The sequence below is a fragment of the Cetorhinus maximus genome, chromosome 5 (genome assembly GCF_964194155.1).
Source record: "Cetorhinus maximus chromosome 5, sCetMax3.hap1.1, whole genome shotgun sequence".
NCBI lineage: Eukaryota > Metazoa > Chordata > Chondrichthyes > Lamniformes > Cetorhinidae > Cetorhinus > Cetorhinus maximus.
Genome location: NC_135883.1, coordinates 150,222,583 through 150,241,056, shown reverse-complemented (window position 1 = coordinate 150,241,056; position 18,474 = coordinate 150,222,583). Strand labels below are relative to the sequence as shown.

Genomic DNA, 18,474 nt, shown 5'->3' with positions numbered 1-18,474 from the left:
TTCACTTTTGAAAGTTACAATTAATGTGCTTCCTCCACCCTTTCAGGCAGTGCATTCCAGATCAGATAAGCAGGAACATTAGCCATTCCTTTGGAAAATAAGAAACTGAAAGGGGCAGGAGAGGAAGGGGATCTTTGGATACAGGCGAACAAATCATTAAAAGCAGCATCGCAGGTCAGCAAAGTGATTAAAAATGGTAATAAAACACTGGAATTTATTTTTAGGGGTATAGAACTCAAAAGCAGTGATCCAGCACTAGCACAGTGGGTGTACCTACAGCACATGGGCTGCAGCAGTTCAAGAAGGCAGCTCACCACCACCTTCTCAAGGGCAACTAGGGATGGGGAATAAATGCAGGTCCAGCCAGTGACGCCCACATCCTATGGATGAATAAATAAAAATCCAGCTTCAATGAAAGATCAGAAGGGTTAGCTTGGTTATGGAAATGGACAAGGAGTAGTCTAGAGTCAAAGATCTTAATTGCGGGAGGATGAGAATGGATCTGCCCCAAGTAAATTGGAATTAAAGATTGGCAGGCAGAACTGTAATGGGACAATAGGCTGCCTTTAACTCGGAGATGGTTCAGGTACAGTTGAGGTGCCCTCCTACAAGGGGGAAAAGTAGAGCAAAATAAAAACAGAGCTCCTTGGATGATGAAGAAAATAGGAAATAGGATGAAGCAGAAAAAGAGGGTGTATAATAGATGTCAGGTTGATAATATAGGCTGTAAGTTCTGAGCAGAAGTGAAAAAAAATAAGAGAACCAAAGAGAGAGTATGAGAAGGGCCTGGCAGCTAACAAAAGGGAATCCAAATGTCTTCTATGGGCATATAAACAGTAAAAAGTATGTTAAATTGCATAGTACCCTAGTCAGGCTGCAACCGAGAACTGGCACAGTTCTTGTCCCCATACTATAAAAAGAACATAGAAGTATGTTCTGGCGAAAGTATAAAAAAAAATTTACAAGGATAATATCAGAACTGAGAGATTGCAGCTATTGGGAAAGATTGAGCATGGTGGAGCATTTGACTTTAGAAAAGAGACTTAGAGAAAGTCTGGTAGAGTTCTTGAAAATTATGAATGGACAGGACAGGGTAAACGTGGAGTGAATGTTTCCACTTGCGGGAGATTCCAAAACCAGGGACCAAGAATACAAAATAGTTACTGATAAATCCAATAGGGAGCCAAGGAGAATGGTCTTTACTCAGCGAGAGGTTAGAATGTAGAACTCACTACCACAGGAAGGCAAACAGCTAGGAAATTTTCATAGGTAAAATAGACAAGTACATGAGAAAGAAGGGAATAGAAAGACATGCTGGAGGCCTGAGATGAGATAGTTGGGATGAGAAATGTCTCATGTGGAGCATAAGCCCTAGCACAGGCTAGTTAGACCAAATTAACAGTTATGTCTATGCCACATACTCAGTGCAATTTTATACAGTGACTGATAGCAGACACATAGGAACACCACCACCTAGAAGTTCCCCTCCAAGCCACACACCCTCCTGACTCAAAATATATCACCATTCCTTCACTGTTGCTGGGTCAAAATCCTGGAACTGCCTTCCTGACAGCACTGTGGGTGCACCTACACCACATGGACTGCAACGGTTTAAGAAGGCAGCTCACCACCACCACCTCAAGGACAACGAGGGATAGGCAATAAATGCTGGCCCAGGCAGCGAAGCCCAGATCCCATGAAAGAATGAAACATATAAAATTAAATCAAAAATCCACTTAGCACATGGAGACTGATGTCTCCAGTATTCTAAGGCAAATTGGATTTTGAATGTCCTTAATGGTTTTTATCTTTGCTGCCAGATTATTCCATAACAGTTTCACTCTGAATGAAACATTCTTCCTGAGACCTGTTCTAAATGTGTTGCATTTTCCCTGGCTATTAAGGTGCACTTGAATAAGTAATTAAACTGTCAGTGCCAGTCACTCCATTGATCATTCTATCTATGGCGCTGATGTAACGAGCTCTCATTTCCTAACTTTGCCTTGAACTGCATTGGAACCCCTGCTTATATGCAGGAATTGAAATTCCAGGTCCAAGTCATTCAGAGCTAAATCTTTTATTCTCCCTCACTAATTTTCCACAGTTGTGTCACATGACAATCTCAAAGTCAGCGCAGGAGAAGATGCGTCAGAAACGGAGAGAAGAGATGGAACTACGGCAGCAACAAAAAGAAAAAGAGCTGGCACAGCAGCTGAAGGACCGACTGCAGGAGGTCGAGCCTCACAGTGGCTCTCTCTCTGGTAACCAGGCAGAAGTCATTGGGGAGGTTGAGTGTGGTGGGGGCGAGGAGGTTCAAAGTGGGTGGGGGGGAGGTGGCATTCTGAGATGGCTTGGAGGAGGGAAAGATTGTGGGTTGGGAATCTGAACTGTGTCGTAAGTCTAAACTGAAATCTAAACTCAGTTTATCCTCTGCTGCACAAGGTTCTCTCTCATCATTTCCACCCATGTGTGGATTGAATTTTGTTATGTGCACCGATATCGAGGTAATGTGCAGATGTGCACCACCAGTAGAAACAAAAACCAATATATAATATATTTTTAAAAAAAAGTTACTATAGGTATGGAAAAGGAAGAAAGAATACCACCCCCAGCTATTGACACGGTAATATGCTAGTCTGCAAATTACCAGGTTTACTGAATTCAATTTTAAGTTTACCATAATGGCTTTTGAACTTACGACCTCTAGGTTTTAAGCTCAGCACCATAACCACTACACTATCACACCTGAGAGAGGAATGTGCTAGTTTTTATATTGCAGCTTGTATTTTAACCATTTGACAGAAGAAAATTGGTAGCGATGGCTCAAGGCGAGAATCTTTTGTTACAATTTGACCAGCCCAAAATAGAAAGAGCTAAGGAGACTTGCCTTTTGAATTGATAGAAAATATGGAAAAAGGGCAGCTTTTATCTTTTCCAGCTTATTGAGTGTTTTCTTTAGATAAAGCTGCCATGAAGAGTGATGAAAATAGCTCAGTAATTTCTTCACATCAACAAACATAATCAGGCTGAGGTAAAGTGTCTTGTTAATTCGGAGAGAGGTTGTCTCTTGTGAACTGGAGGATGTTGGTCAGAGGGACACAGTGTCCCTGTAACTTAAGTGAGCATTGTTGCAGCTCTTGCCTCTTGTGCATTCCCCACTTCTTTCACTTCACCATTGGTGGCCGTGCCTTCAGCAAGCCCTGAGCTCTGGAATTCTCTCCCTAAATCTCTCCACCACTCTCATCTCCTTAGAGACGACCCTTAGAACAAACTTCTGGTGACCTGTCCTAAAATCACTTTATGTGGCTTGGTGTCAATTTTGTCTGATTCATATCCCTGTGAAGCACCTTTTATTTTGGGTTATACTGTGTTCAAGGTGTTACATAAACACAAGTTGTTGTAGTTGGGGTTAATATAACAAAGCATTGCAATTGCTTGAACGTGCCACCCTCCTGTGTCTTTCTGCATAGTTCCAGAGTTGCTGAACAGCAAGGAATTCAGCAAGGTCAGCCTCAGCTCTGGCCTCAATAATGGCAACTCACTGCGCAAACGAATCAATCGTCCTTCGCTGCCAAATATCCCAAATATTACTCAGACCCACATGTCTCGACATTTCTCAGGTAAGAAAATGGCCTAATATGACCAGCAGTGTCTGACCACAGCTGGATTTGTTCACAGTGCATCTATGGGTGAGGGTTGCGGGGAGGTGTAAGGGACCTGAGTGAGAGTGGTTAAACGTGAGGAAGTGATATATTGTGCTACATGCTGCTCAACTATTTCTTTTTTGATGTGAGCAATTATTTCTGTCATTTGATGCGAGCATCACTGGCAAGGCCAACATTTGTTTGCCCATCCCTAATTGCCCTTGAGATGATGGTGGTGAGCTGCCTTCTTGAACCGCTACAGTCCATGTGGTGTAGGTACACCCAGAGTGCTGTTAGGGAGGGAGTTCCATGATTTTGATCCAGCGACAGTGAAGGAACGGCGATACATTCCAAGCTGAGATGATGTGTGACTTGGACAAGAACGTGTGCGTGGTGGTGTTTCCAATGCGCCGACTGTCCTTGCTCTTCTTGGAGGGTGGGGAAGATCACTCATGCATTGTAGGACCCATACAGACTGGAAAATGTCCCCTTCCTGCAAACTAATGTCCCTCACCTTGGTCTTTATACTCACATTCATCACAGGGCACAAATTGGGCATGCTCTCACTGGAAAAGAGAAGGTTCATGGATGAAATGCAGTTAGTTCTGAGGGTTTAGATAATATGAACCATGACAAGATGCCTCGCTTGATCCTGAACAGTAGAACCAGAAGATAGAACCTGCATTTGAAGGGATGCATGTTCAAAACCAATTGGTGGAAAACATTTCAGTGAGTGAATGGTCAATCTGTGGAACAGACTCTCCAGAGAGATGGCGAACACAGTTAATATTAATTCATTCAAATTGGAAAGATTTATTTCAGAAAGTAATAATTTTGGATGGAGTGCATTTGTTATTTGAGACAGCAAACCAGAAAGCAGTGGTAAATGATTGTTTTTCAACCTGGTGGAGGTACTCTGTTTCCCATGGATCAGTCCTGGAACAACTGCTTTTCTTGATAATATATTAATGACCTAGACTTGGGTGTATGGCCATGATTTCAAAATTTGCAGATGACACAAAACTTGGGAGTATTGTGAAGTGGGGATGATAGTGATAAACTTCAAGAGGACATAGACAGGTTGGTGGAATGGGCAGACATGTGGCAGTTAGAAGTCAATGCAGAGAAGTGGGTGAGACATATTGGTTGGATGATTGAGGAGAGGTAACATAAAGTAAAGGGTACAATCATTAAGTGTAGAATGGGTTCAGGAAGAGACCTGGGGTTATATGTGCACAAATTGTTGAAGGTGGCAGAGCAGGCTGACAAAGCCATTAAAAAGGCCTAAAGGACCCTGGACTTTATAAATGGAGGTACAAGGAAGTTATAACGAACCCTTAAAAAGCGCTTGTTCGGCCTCAACTGGAGTATTGTGTCTAGTCCTGGGCCTACACTTTAGAAATGATGCAAAGGTGTTAGAGAGGGTGCAGAAAAAATTCCATGAGAATGTTTCTGCGAATGAGAGATTTCAGTTATGTGAATATTTTGGAGAAGCTGGTTTTGTCCCCCTTGGAGAAGAGAAGGTGGAGCAGAGATTTGATGGAGGCATCAAAACCATGGGGGTTTAGGATAGAGTTAGATAGAGAGAAACTGTTCTCATTAGCAGAAGGAGCAAGAACCAGAGGACATCGATTTAAGATGATTGGCAAAAGAACTAGAGGCAATATGACAACAGCTTTTTATGCAGTGAGTGGTTAGGATCTGGAATGTGCAGCCTGAGAATGTGGTGTAGGAAAGAAATATGCATCTGAAGATAAGATTCGCAGAGGGAAAGGGCAGCGAATGGGACTAGCTAGGTTGCTCTTGTAGAGAGCCAGTACTGACACAATGGGCAAATGGTAGCCTCCATGCTAAAACCATTCTATGATTCTATGTGGTAGGTTTGGTGTGCTTGAGAGGAATAGCTGACTTTGGACCTATGCTTTCCAAAATTCTCCACCATTGAACTTTTCCTGAAGTCATGTCTGGGTCTGTTGCGGACTAACTGATAGAGATTGATTCTATGATTAGTCAGCAACCCCTGTCTCATGTGACTACCAGGACTGTAGAAGGCCAATTAGATTGACCTTAGTCAGTTTAGTTATCCTATCTACCTATGTATAGGGTTATATTTCTTTTGAGGCTGGCTGGTGTGACTCTAACATGCCTGTTTGTTCCTCAGCTCACTCGCTGCCTGGCTTCCCCCTGGATTCCCTGGAAGGAGATGAGGAAATGGATGAGCAGGAATTCCTGGAGATGAAGTCATTCTCCCGTCAGGAGCAAGGATTGACCGAGGCACTAAAACTCCTGGCTAACAACGACTGGTCAGAAGCACTCCTGGATTTAAAAGTATTCTTTATTTCATGGCAGGCGAAAAAAAATTGAACCAAAGAGCCTAGGCAGGATTTTCCCCTCACTATACCCAGAGTGAACGGGGAAGAATGTGGGTTAGGGAGCCAGTCTGCCAGCTCCCTGGCATTTACAGAGCTTTCAGTTGGAAATGAAGGAGGATGTCGATAATATATCCACCCTAATATGGGGCAGGTACATTTGCATAAGATGCAAACGAAGGAGATGCATCTCAAGGTCTATTCCCCATCATTTGTTTTCTGTTGCAGTGTTGAGCACAGGTTTGCTATGGCAGCATGGGTTACCATTTAAAATCACAGGCCTGCCTTAGCCTGTGTTTCGATCACAGGGCGACCAGTAGCTGGAGGGTCGGAGGGGGGTGGGTTGTCGCCATTTTGAACAAGATAGAGGAGCGAATGTTGGGGATAGTGACAGCCTTACTGTGTTTCGGAAGGCCTCTAAGGCCTGGTGCAACCATTGATTCGCTTTCTGTCTAGATGGGGGCTGCCCACTGGAGGCTTAAATCCAACAGGAGCACCCCCCCCACCACCGATAATCTTATCCATTGTTATCCTGACCCTGGTAAATTGGTTGGGCCACTGAGGCACATTACTCCACCAAAACTGTGGAGAAATTCTGCCAATAGAAGAAACCCTGATTCCACAAAGCTGACAGCACAGAAACAGGACAGTCAGCCAGCTGGTCTAAGCTAATGTTTATGCTCCACATCCAGCCTGGCTGAGGTATATAGAGGTGGAAAGAAGAAAGAGAACAAAACCATGTGTAGCTCTTCTGTAACTCTGATTGTATAGCCATCCAGTCAGTGTTTTATACTTCATTCACTTAATTCTAGCAGTAGATCTCAGTATCCTTGTCTGCAATCTCTTTGGATCATTTACAGATTTGCACCCCTGTCTTAAGCTCTGAGCAATTGCATTTTACCATATGAGGGCAACAAGTGCGGATAGAACAATAACGGCCTTATTTCTGATGCCAGTTTTGGCCATGGTGGTGTCCCATTTTCAAGTAGTTGGCCACTACCTCTATACACGTGGTGAATGAGACCAAGAGTAGATCCTATGACCTTGAAATTAAACTGTGCGATTGTAGAAATTGAAGGTATAGCGCCTCCTACTGCCTATCAGGGGTCATGGGATTGTTCTTGGTAGCTGTGACCAATGAGCCCTAAGCGCGAGTCATCCGGGTGTTTGGGGGGGGTGGGGGGGGCGCAGAGCTTCTTGTTGAGGACCTGGTTCAAGCATGTAGCATCTGAAAAACTCTCTGTAATGAAGTTATCTGCCCCTGGTTGAAACCTGTCCAGTCCGTCAAGTCATTACATTTGGCGACGAGGGTAAAATATCTCCGACCTTGCGAATGTGAGTACCTCAAATCTAAACAAAAAGGAAAAGACTCTTCACCAGTCATGCCTCTCTTTACCAGAATCGATCTTTACGATGCGACTATGGTATACGGGAGCCAGTATATAGAGCTCCTTGGTTTCTATTTCGTAGCGAACAAATTTACCACAGGGGAGGAGCAGAAAGCAATCCTTTTGAGTGTATGTGGTAGCAAGAGGTACAATCTTATCTGCAGCCTGATGGCCCCAAACGCACCCAATTCTAACTCCTTTAATGAATTAGTGGACCTCGTGAAAACACATTACCAGTCAAAACCATCCATAATAGTGTAGGGGTTTATGTTTAATTCCAGAGTGAGGCCCCCGGGAGAGTCCATCGCAACCTATATAGTGAAGTTGAGTAGTTCACTGAACACTGTGACTTCGGAGACACACTCAATGATATGCTGCAGGACCGATTAGTTGGAGGAGTTCACGCCGACACCATTCAGTGCTGTTTACTTGCAGAAGTCAATATCGATTTGAAGCGTGCCATGAAAATAGCCCTGGTCATGGAAAGTGCTGCGAGAGACTCACAGGCTTTACAACATGTACAACATGGCGCTGTTCTTCATGTGGATGGGAACCTAACGCTGGGCTTGGCGTGAAAACCAGAGACACAACATCGAAGCAAAAGGCAATGTCCACTGTTACAAAAATGAAAAGGTCTAGCAGAAACATTTCAGCAGCGACTCTGAGGTTAATCTGTTATAGATGTGAGGGTGACCACGTACCAGACACCTGCAGATTCAAGGAGGCAGAATGCCATTACTGCCATAAGAAAGGTCACGTAATAAAGCAACGCAGGGTGAAATCGAAACAGCCCATTAAGGAGCAAACCAACATGACTGAAATGAATAATAGAACAGAACCTGAAGCTACCGATACTGACATCTATTCCCTGTACAACATCACAGCAGTAAAAACCGAATCTCTTACTGTCACAATCCAAGTTATTGGGAAGCCACTAATAATGGAGGTAGATATGGGAGCTTCAACCACAATGCTGAGAGAGCACACATTTAAATACATAAATGAAGGTACTCAGCCAATGAATCTGGAGCTAACAACGGCTCAGTTGAAGGCATACACTAGAGAATCCATACAGGTAAAGGACAACGGACAGCCCAGCTCCCAATGATCATAGTGACAAGTGAAGGACCTAGTCTTCTGGGCCGAGACTGGTTACAAAAAAATCAAGCTCAACTGGTCTGAAATATTTCACTTAAGAACAGGTGTCCCTGAGCTGTTAAGGAAATACAACAGTGTATTTCTTGATGAATTAGGGAAGTTAAAAGGCTTGCAAGTAAAAATATATGTGGGTTCTCAGGCAACACCCCGTTTCTTTAAGACCAGACCTGTGCCTTATGCCTTAAAGGAGAGGGGGGATGCAGAACTGTGCTAGTGTTATGACACAGGTGATGGTAAAGGCTAAATTGTTCAAGTCCCAGAGGGAAACTTGAAATAACTGTCATAACCCATTTTTGCAATTTGTATTTTTCGAGATGCAGGCTTTCAATTCAGTAGTAATAAGACCACTGAGTCTCGAGAGGTTTTTTTTATAAAACTAAATTAAACATTTATTAATGCAAGAAAGATTGTAAACACATTCATATGTCCAGAAAATTACTACTATAATAACTGCAAAATTCCCCTAATTAACCCCACTCTCAGTTACACCCCTGTTAAGGCAACAGTAAATCTCATAGATTTAAACAGACACCTGGCAAAGCACAACCTGGATAGTTGCATTCAAATGAGTTTCTTTCAGCTCTGGGTCCATGCAGACAGCAGCTTGAGGCTTACAGGCTGGAGACTTCTCACACTTGTTGGATCTTAAGATGCCTCTAACTTACACACATCTCCTTTCTCCTTTATACATATCTTTCTCTTTGGATGTAAATTTTCTATTGTATCAATAGGCTTTCAACTTTAACTCTTCTAACAATAATATCCTTTCATCCTACTAATTTTATTAGTAAGCTGAAAAAGAAATAAACACATTGCTTGGTGTCTTTTAGCTAGGTGTAAGATTTCACCCGCAGTCTTGAATGCTTTCTTTTAACAAATGCAAATTTACACTTCACCTTCTACCCTCCTTACATTTACCTAATTAACATCTCAAAACTACTATATATTAAAGCACCCAGACCAGCTGTCTTTAATCCAATTAAGACACAGACAGACCCCACTAGAGCTCTATTTTAAAAAAATAATTCCCAATAACATTATAGACATTAACATCTCTTCATAACAGCCGGTTAGAAAAGCTAGACATTATCCAACCAGTCCAATTCTCAGAATGGGCAGCGCCCATAGTCCCAGTGGTGAAACCTGGCTAAACTATATGCATTTGTGGGGGCTATAAACTGACAGTAAACAAGGCAGCCAGACTAGATAAATATCCTATCCCGAGGATAGATGACTTATATGCAAAGCTAGCTGAAGGCAAATCCTCTACTAAACTGGACATGAGCCATGCTTACCAATAGTTAGAGCTGGATAGCACGTCTAGCGGGTATGTAAAAATCAACACACGCAAGTTCCTATACCTCAGTACACATTCCTACCCTTTAGAGTGTCGTCTGCGTGTGCAATCTTCCAAAGGACAATGGAGAGTCTTTTGCAAGGATTTCCCCGAGTGGTAGTTTACGTAGATGACGTTCTGATCACAGGTCAACTGAAACCGAATGCTTGGCCAACCTGAAAGAGGTGCTAAGAAGATTCTTGGAAGCCAGCATACAATTAAAGAAAGAGAAGCGTACATTGCAAGCACCAAAAGTTACTTACCTGGGTCATAGGGTGGATTCCATGTGTTTACACCTGGTAGAAGAGAAAGTTAGGGCAATCAAAGATGTGACATCCCCGTCCAGTGTAACCGAACTCAAGTCTTTTCTGGGCATGATCAACTACTATAGCCACTTCTTGCCAAACTTGTCAACAGTGTTGGCACCATTGCACTTGTTATTAAAAAAGAATCACCGTTGGTCATGGAATTCACACAGGAAGAAGCCTTTGTGAAAGTTAAGAAGCTATTACATTCATCATGTTTATTGGTATGCCACGACCCATCGAAAGAATTGGTATTAACTTGTGATGCTTCTCCTTATGGCGTGGGAGCTGTGTTATCACAAAGAATGGAAGATGGATCAGAGAGGCCAATTGGCTATGTCTCGAGAATCCTCTCCACAGCAGAGAAGGGTTACTCCCAATTAGAAAAGGAAGGTTTATCGGTGATATTCAGAGTTAAGAAATTCCACCGGTACCTGCATGGACGACATTTCACTATTGTGTCGGATCGTAAACCATTAATGGGTTTATTCAGTGAGGATAAAGCCATTCCACCAATAGCATTAGCAAGAATATAATGATGGGCTTCAATATTATCTGCGTATGAGTATACCTTAATGTACTAATCTGGCTTGCACATTGCAAATGCAGGCGCATTCAGTCGTCTCCCATTACCAGATAGCATTGTACATGCTCCAGTGCCACAAGAAGTTGTGCTTGTGCTGAATTCCTCGGATTCTTCGCCTGTGTGTGCAAAGCAAATTAGGAATTGGACGAACAGAGATCCAATTTTGTCGGAAGTCAGAGACATTGTTTTGTCAAATTCACCGTGTCTGAAGATTTGAGACCATTCCATGCCCGAAAAGCAGAGTTAAGTTGTCAAGATGGAATTTTGTTGTGGGGATCAAGAGTTGTCATCCCTTCACAAGGAAGAGAACCACTCTTGACAGAGCTTCACAGAGCGCATCCAGGCATATTGAAGATGAAAATACTTGTGCGAAGCTATGTCTGGTGGCCAAGCATTGACAGTGACATTGAAAGCAGGGTCAAGCACTGTCTACAGTGTCAGCGACCAACAGAAGTTGCCTGTTTCAACTCCACTGCATCTGTGCTAGTGACCTGGTCGACCCTGGGTTAGACTACATATTGATCATGTAGGACCATTCTTAGGTATCATTTTTTTTGATCATTGATGCACATTCTAAGTGGATGGATGTATATGAAGTCAGGTCACCAACATCGAGCGCAACTATCAAAAAGCTGTGCCAATGTTTTGGTATACATGGCCTACTGGAAGTCACTGTTTCTGATAATGGTGCAGTGTTTACCAGTACAGTATTTCAGAGATTCATGAGTTTAAATGGAATCAGACATATTAAAACAGTACCATATCTCTCATCAAATGGTTTAGCTGAGAGAGTTGTGCAAACTTTCAAGTCTGGAATGAAGAGGTTATCAGGAGGTACTCTAGAAACTTGACTTTCTTGCTTTCTTCCCAGTTATTGTATGATGCCTCATACAGCTACGGGCTCAATGCCATCTGAATTATTGATGAAACACCGCATACGTACAAGGTTAAGTCTAGTGTTTCCAAACTTAGAGGGAACGTAGAGAAGAATCAGGATAATCAAAAATTGAATCATGATATTCATAGCAAAGCTTGAAGATTTACTGTGGGAGACACAGTTTTCATGCGGAATTTTGGAAGTGAACCTTGTTGGGTTTCTGGTACAATTGTCTCAGAAACTGGTCCCTTGTCCTTCCAGGTGGAAGTAGAAGACCAAATTTTCGAAAACATGTGGACCATCTTAGGAATAGAGAGACGTTCCAACAACCAGTTATTCCGCCTGTGATTAATGTCAAACCATTAATCCCTGGGGTGACAGATCAACCTAGAACAGACATGACTGATGCCTCTGTAGAGTTGCCAAACCCTGACACTGCCACTTTCTAATGGTGTATCTGGTGCTGCAGTTCCTGATCATGTCGATCCAGTGGTAGAACCTCAAGTTGTAGAGCTGCGCCACTCTAACCGAATAAGGAAACCACCTCAGAGACTTAATCTTTAATCACCTGAGTAGGTCAAGTCACTGCAGATAATGTCATCAAACACATGATGCCTTCATATAAGGTGGCTCTGCTCATTATTTTAGCAGATGTGTTAACCTGTTTTCATCAGAAGGTTCAATAAAGCTAAAGTGTTATTGTCAATCTGGTTACTGAATATTGAGATTAGTTGTGAAAACTGGCCAGCCTGATCAGAATCTAAATATCGATATAAATACTCTCCCAAATGCCTTTTTTAAAAACCCACCCACAGTAGAAGACAGCACAAGACTAATAGGAGAAGATTGTTTCTAGAAATCAGCTGACTGCTCTATCTTGATCCCAGCATTTCTGCAATGGCCACCAGACACTGACTGTAGATGTCTCCAGCCCATTGAGCTTTCGTGTTTTCACTTAACCTGCCCCTCCAGAATCTAGCAAACAATTGTTTTTAATGGAAAGCATGGACTTTTGAGAGATTGTAATGCACTCTACTGATGAGTAGAGATGTTCAACGATTTGAATTAAGCAGCATAGATAACCCAGCAGGGTGGGAATTTAAAAAAGATATGCACTGTCAGATAAATTGAATTGGGTGACTTTGTTAAGAGGAATAGACTATGGTTTGTAAAATGTGGAGTTGTATTGGACGGATGTTAGGTGTGTTTCTATGATTTGACTCTGTGGGAATTGCAGCTCCTGAATTTGCAAGCACATTGCCTGCGTTTCCACAGTGATTAAAATTTAAGCACTAAAAAGTCCTGGGCAGCACATTTGCAAGTTGGGAGACTGCACATATATATATAATGATACAGGATAGAGTTTCTAAATTAGTGCTATCGCCACAAGGTTTTGCATCCAGGGAGCATGTGTTGTGAAGCCACAAGTTATCTGAGGTTAAAAGGAATGAATGGAAAATCCTTGGGGTGTATTGAACTCCATCCCAGAATTTCTGCTACAAGCATTTGGCTTGTGAAGCTCTCTTACCATGTTGAGATCAATACTGTCACCTCAGCCAACTCAATCCTTCCCAGCGCCTTAATGCTAATGAGTTTCCCCATTCCCCCCAAAATGTACAAGCTCTTAAACATAAACTTGGCATTATCTAACATAACTATTTGATTTAGCTCCTCTTCTGCCTAATCCCGGGCAGTGTCCTGCTCTATGGACTTTAGCTTTCACTGAGGATTGTCGATGACAATATGATACAGGCTAAATGTAGCAAGGCCCCATGTGCTGATTGGAAAATTCTGGGTATGGTGCCCCTGATTTTCCGTCCACAAAAATCAACGGAGAGAAAGTATCCCAGAAGCCACTGGCTACGTGCAAGGCCAGGCTTTGCAAAACTTACCCTTATACATTGGGTCCACATCTTTAGTGTGATGAAAGGTTTAACTTAATGGACTGTGTGAGATTTGAAAGATTGCCTTTGGTCTGATACAAGGCAAACTCCATGGTTTTTATTTTTGGTTTCTCCCTTCCAGGGAGATGAAGAGGAAAGGGTTGTCTAGTGTCCGACGCTTGGCTCGATTCCACCAGGAACTTCTCCTAACGAGGCTTCACGCTGTCTGCTTGGCAGTGACGAAGGAGGTGAGTGATGTGCCCAGAAACTAGCTCCACTCCCACAAACCAGGTCCCTACTCTCCAAGACCCCAGTCAAACAAGGTCTTTTTCTAAATTTAAAAACGTAAGAATGTAGGTGTTGCAGGTCTGTAAACACCTGAGAAAGTGATAAGAAAAAGCAGATTAACTTTTGGATCTGTCCTTTCCTTACTGCTGGTATGGGCAGTTAAGAGAGCTCCTTTCCACAAAAGGACAAGTGATTTACAGGATTATGAGGAAAGAGGTGGGGAGTGGGACTCATTTGCTAGTCCTGTGACCTTGAATGCACTGTCTGAAAGGTTGGTGGAAGCACATTCTGTGGTAACTTTCAAAAGGGAAGTAGCTATTTACTAGAAGGGGGCAAAGTTTCAGAACTTGGGGAAAAGGCAAAGGGGCCAAATAGGTTCGCTCTTTCAAAGGGTTGGCAAAGGTATGATCGGCTGAATGTCCTCCTTCTGCACTATGTAGAAAGGCCATTTCTGACAGGCTGTGAAAAAACATTAGACAGACGGCAGGAATGAAGTGGAACGTGGAGGAGAGAATCTGCCAACTTATGACTTATTGAATCCTTGAAGCAAGGGGTCAGGTCACAGCATAGAGTGATATAGAGTGACCTAGCTGTGAAGCACCTTTGGATGTTCCTCACATTATAAAGACACTATATAAATGAGTGTTGTTAATGTTGTAGAGAAAGGCAAATCTGGAACATTACTTCAAACAAAACCATAACAATGGGACAACATGCAAATTTCCAACTAGGGAAAAGCAGGAAGTTCCTCCTAGAAAAAGAGATCAGCACGTGGAATATGGATTTCTGGAAGGGCGAGTGGAGCTGAAAGCCGGAATAATTTAATAATACAAAGTTGGATATAGGGTGTGGGGCATGGGGGGTAGGTGGATGATTGGTGGTTGTTGCCTTTAAGCTTTCTCTAGATGTATGAGCAGGGACGTGTCTCAAAATCTTCCTCATCTATCTATCTTGCAATTGATGAAATCAATACTCAGCAGGGAACTGGATTGCATGAGGAAGAGGAGACAATTGCTCCTGAAATTTGCATTAGCCTGAGGAGCAAGGCCAACATTTATTGCCCATCTCTAAAAGAGGCGGTGAGCCTTTCTCTTGAATCTCTTCAGCCCATCTGGTGAAGAAACCACCATAATGTTGTTCATTAGGGAGTTCCAAAATTTTGTCCCAGTGATGGTGAAGGAACGCTGAGTTTTGTCTCAGTTGGGATGGTGTGTGACTTGGGGAAACTTGGAGGCGCTGGCGTTCCATTGTACCTGCTGCCCTTGGTGATGGAGATGGCAGGTTTGGGGAAGTGCAGTTGAAGCAGCCTTGAAAAGATGCTGGAGGGCACCCTGTAAATAGCCACTGTGTTCCGGCAATGAAGGGAGTGGATGTTTAAGGTGGTGGATGGGCTGTGAAATATGCAGTGTAGAAGATCAATGATGGAATTGCTAGTGTGACTCCAATAGCTATGATTCAGGATCAAGGCACATTTTTCTATTCTAGGCTCACACCTATTGAGTATGATGGGTGGGGGGGGAAGAAATTGCTACCCATTTCATCAGTTTTCCTTAAGTAAAACAGTACGGGGGAGCCACTTCTGGTCGTGATTTGTCAAGCCGGATTCCCCCTGGAGTTATACCAACGATTTTCAACCACTCAGCTCACCGCTTGAGCCATGCGATCAGCTCTGTGACTATGCTGATCGGGATAGATCCAAATACATGTTTTTGGACCCTGCTTCTAATTTTGGCATAATGTTGCCTTGTGGTACGATAGGGTAAGATGAACTTCACCGATGTGCAAATTCTCTGTTATTTTAATTGCAGTAGCTCTATAGAACTCTACGAGAAGCACGGTCTTGGCAAACTGATGAACGAGTTAGGCCAAACTTTGTCGAATGCTGATAAAAGGTTTTGGTTTCCCCAGGTTAATAACCTACGTTCCAAGGTTGCCCGCTCTGCAATGTTGTCTCTCAGTGAACTGTTCTCTCAGCTGAAGAGGAACATGGACCAGGAAGTGGACGAGGTGACTAGAATCCTGCTTCACAAGACGGGCGACTCCAACGAGTTCATCCGAGAGGAGGCAGTCAAGGCGCTGGCCGTTATGGCGGAGAATGTGAGCCCATCGCGGGCACTGACTGCCCTCATCGCAGGCGGTTTAAAGTAAGCAAATATGTAAGCAGCACTTAGAAACGCGTTAACATAGGGGGTTTCGGGAGTGTCTCAGATGCTCACATCAATAAGTGATTCTTTGTGCTAATTTCATTGCGATTTTGTGAAAGGAATTCCCCCCTTCCTGTGGGCCTCACTATCACTCTGCTTCGTCATATGGACTCGAAACGTTAATTCTGTTTCTCTCTCCACAGGTGCTGCCAGGCCTGCTGAGTTTTTCCAGCATTTTCTGTTTTTAATTTCAGATTTCTAGCATCTGCAGCATTTTGCTTGCATCAGGAATAGAAATAGGTCTTACTTGTGGACTCCTCTCTGCCCATCTTAAGGACCCCACTATGACCAGCTGACCAGACTGGAAATGACCCTCTAAGGCAATGCATCTCAGAGACCACCCTTCCAGAGATAACTTAGCTACTGCATGCTCTTAGAACCACAGAACCATAGAAAAGTTACAGCACATAAGGAGGCCATTCGGCCCATCTTCTCCATGCCAGCCCGAGGACTCCCAGGTGCCCTTTCTAATCCCACCTTCCTGCACCCAACCCATAGCCCTGCAGCTTACAGCATTTTAGGTGCAGATCCAGGTACTTTTTAAAAGAGTTTAAAGTTTCTGCCTCTACCACCAACTTGGGCAGCGAATTCCAGACACGCACTACCCTCTGCATAAAAAAGTTCTTCCTCATGTCCTCCCTACACCTTCTGCCACTTATCTTGAATCTATGTCCCCTGGTTCTAGAATTCTCCATCAAGGGAAACAATTTTATCCTGTCCACTCTATCTATTCCCCTCATCATTTTGTACACCTCAATCAAATCGCCTCTCAGCCTTCTTTGTTCTAAGGAAAATAACCCCAACCTATCCAATCTCTCCTCGTAGCTACACTTTTCTAACCCTGGCAACATTCTTGTAAACGTCCTCTGCACTCTCTCCAGAGCTATTACGTCCTTTTTGTAATGTGGTGACCAGAACTGCACAGAATACTCCAGTTGTGGCCTCAACAGTGTTTTATACAATTCCAACATTATAGCCTTACTTTTATATTCTATACCTTTTCCAGTGAAGGAGAGCATTCCATATGCCTTCTTTACAGCTTTGTCTACTTGAACTGCTGCCTTCAGGGACCTGCGTACTTATACGCCAAGATCTCTCACGTCATGTACCCCTCTTAGTATATTCCCATTTATTGTGTAATCCCTATAACTGTTTGACCTCCCTAAATGTATGACCTCACACTTCTCTATGTTAAAATCCATCTGCCACTTTACCGCCCACTCCACCAACCCATCTATATTGTTTTGGAGATAATGGCTATCCTCTACACTATCCACTTCTCGGCCAATCTTTGTGTCATCTGCAAATTTCCCAATCGTGCCCCCCACGTTCATGTCCAAATCGTTAATATATAACACAAACAGCAAGGGTCCCAACACCGAGCCCTGTGGAACACCACTTGAGACAACTTTCCATTCGCAAGGGCATCCATCGACCATTACCCTTTGTTTCCTGTTACAAAGCCAACATTTTATCCAGTTTGCCTCATTACCCTGAATCCCATGGGCTTTTACTTTCCTGACCAATCTGCCATGTGGGACCTTGTCAAATGCCTTGCTAAAATCCATGTACACAACATCCACTACATTACCTTCATCAACCCTTCTTGTTGCTTCCTCAAAGAATTCAATCAAATTTGTGAGGCAAGACCTTCCTTTAACAGAACCATGCTGACTATCCCTGACTAGTCCATGCCTTTCCACATGACAGTTAATCCTATCTCTCAGGATTGATTCTACTAATTTGCTCACCACTGATGTAAGACTAACTGGCCTATAATTGTTTGGCATTTCCTTTGGTCCCTTTTTAAACAATGGAACTACGTTTGCATTTCTCCAGTCCTCCGGTACCTCCCCTGTATCTAGTGAAGATTGGAAAATCATCCTCAGAGCATCTGCTATCTCCTCCCTGACTTCCTTCAACAGCCTCGGAAACAATCCATCTGGCCCTGGTGACTTATCCACTTTCAAGGATTTCAACCCTTCGAGTGCTTCCTCTCTCTTTATGACTATCCCATCCAATATCTCGCAGTGTTCCTCCTGGACTACTATATCTACATCCTCCCTTTTCTTTGTAAACATGGAGACAAAATATTCATTCAAAACCCTTCCCATAGCCTCTGCATCTACACACAAGTTTCCACCTTCATCTCAGATAGGTCCCACTTTTTCCTTAACTAACCTTTTAGCATTAATGTATTGGTAAAACATCTTTGGGTTATCTTTAACTTTACTTGCTAATCTTTTTTCATGCCCTCTCTTTGATTTTCTTATTTACTTTTTTACTTCGTCCCTGCACTTCCTATATTCGTCTAGGCTATCTGCAGTGCTTAGTTCTTTGTACCTATCGTACGCTTTCTTTTTCTGTTTGATCTTCCCCTGTATTCCTCTAGAAAACCAGGGAGGTCTAGATTTGGCAGTACCACTCTTATTTTTG

At 43.1% G+C, this 18,474-nt stretch overlaps 1 protein-coding gene across 2 annotated transcripts in view; it reads left to right on the top strand.

Annotated features, from left to right (window-relative positions):
* The window catches only part of LOC144681015 (TOG array regulator of axonemal microtubules protein 2-like), a 102,835-nt gene that overhangs the window by 59,352 nt on the left and 25,009 nt on the right, over nt 1-18,474 (top strand). For both annotated transcript variants that reach the window (XM_078542682.1, XM_078542681.1), the window contains exons 10-14: nt 2,105-2,261; nt 3,471-3,620; nt 5,806-5,947; nt 13,689-13,794; nt 15,743-15,978. In XM_078542682.1, the coding sequence (XP_078398808.1) occupies nt 2,105-2,261; nt 3,471-3,620; nt 5,806-5,947; nt 13,689-13,794; nt 15,743-15,978 (791 nt within the window). The remainder of the gene's footprint in view (nt 1-2,104; nt 2,262-3,470; nt 3,621-5,805; nt 5,948-13,688; nt 13,795-15,742; nt 15,979-18,474) is intronic.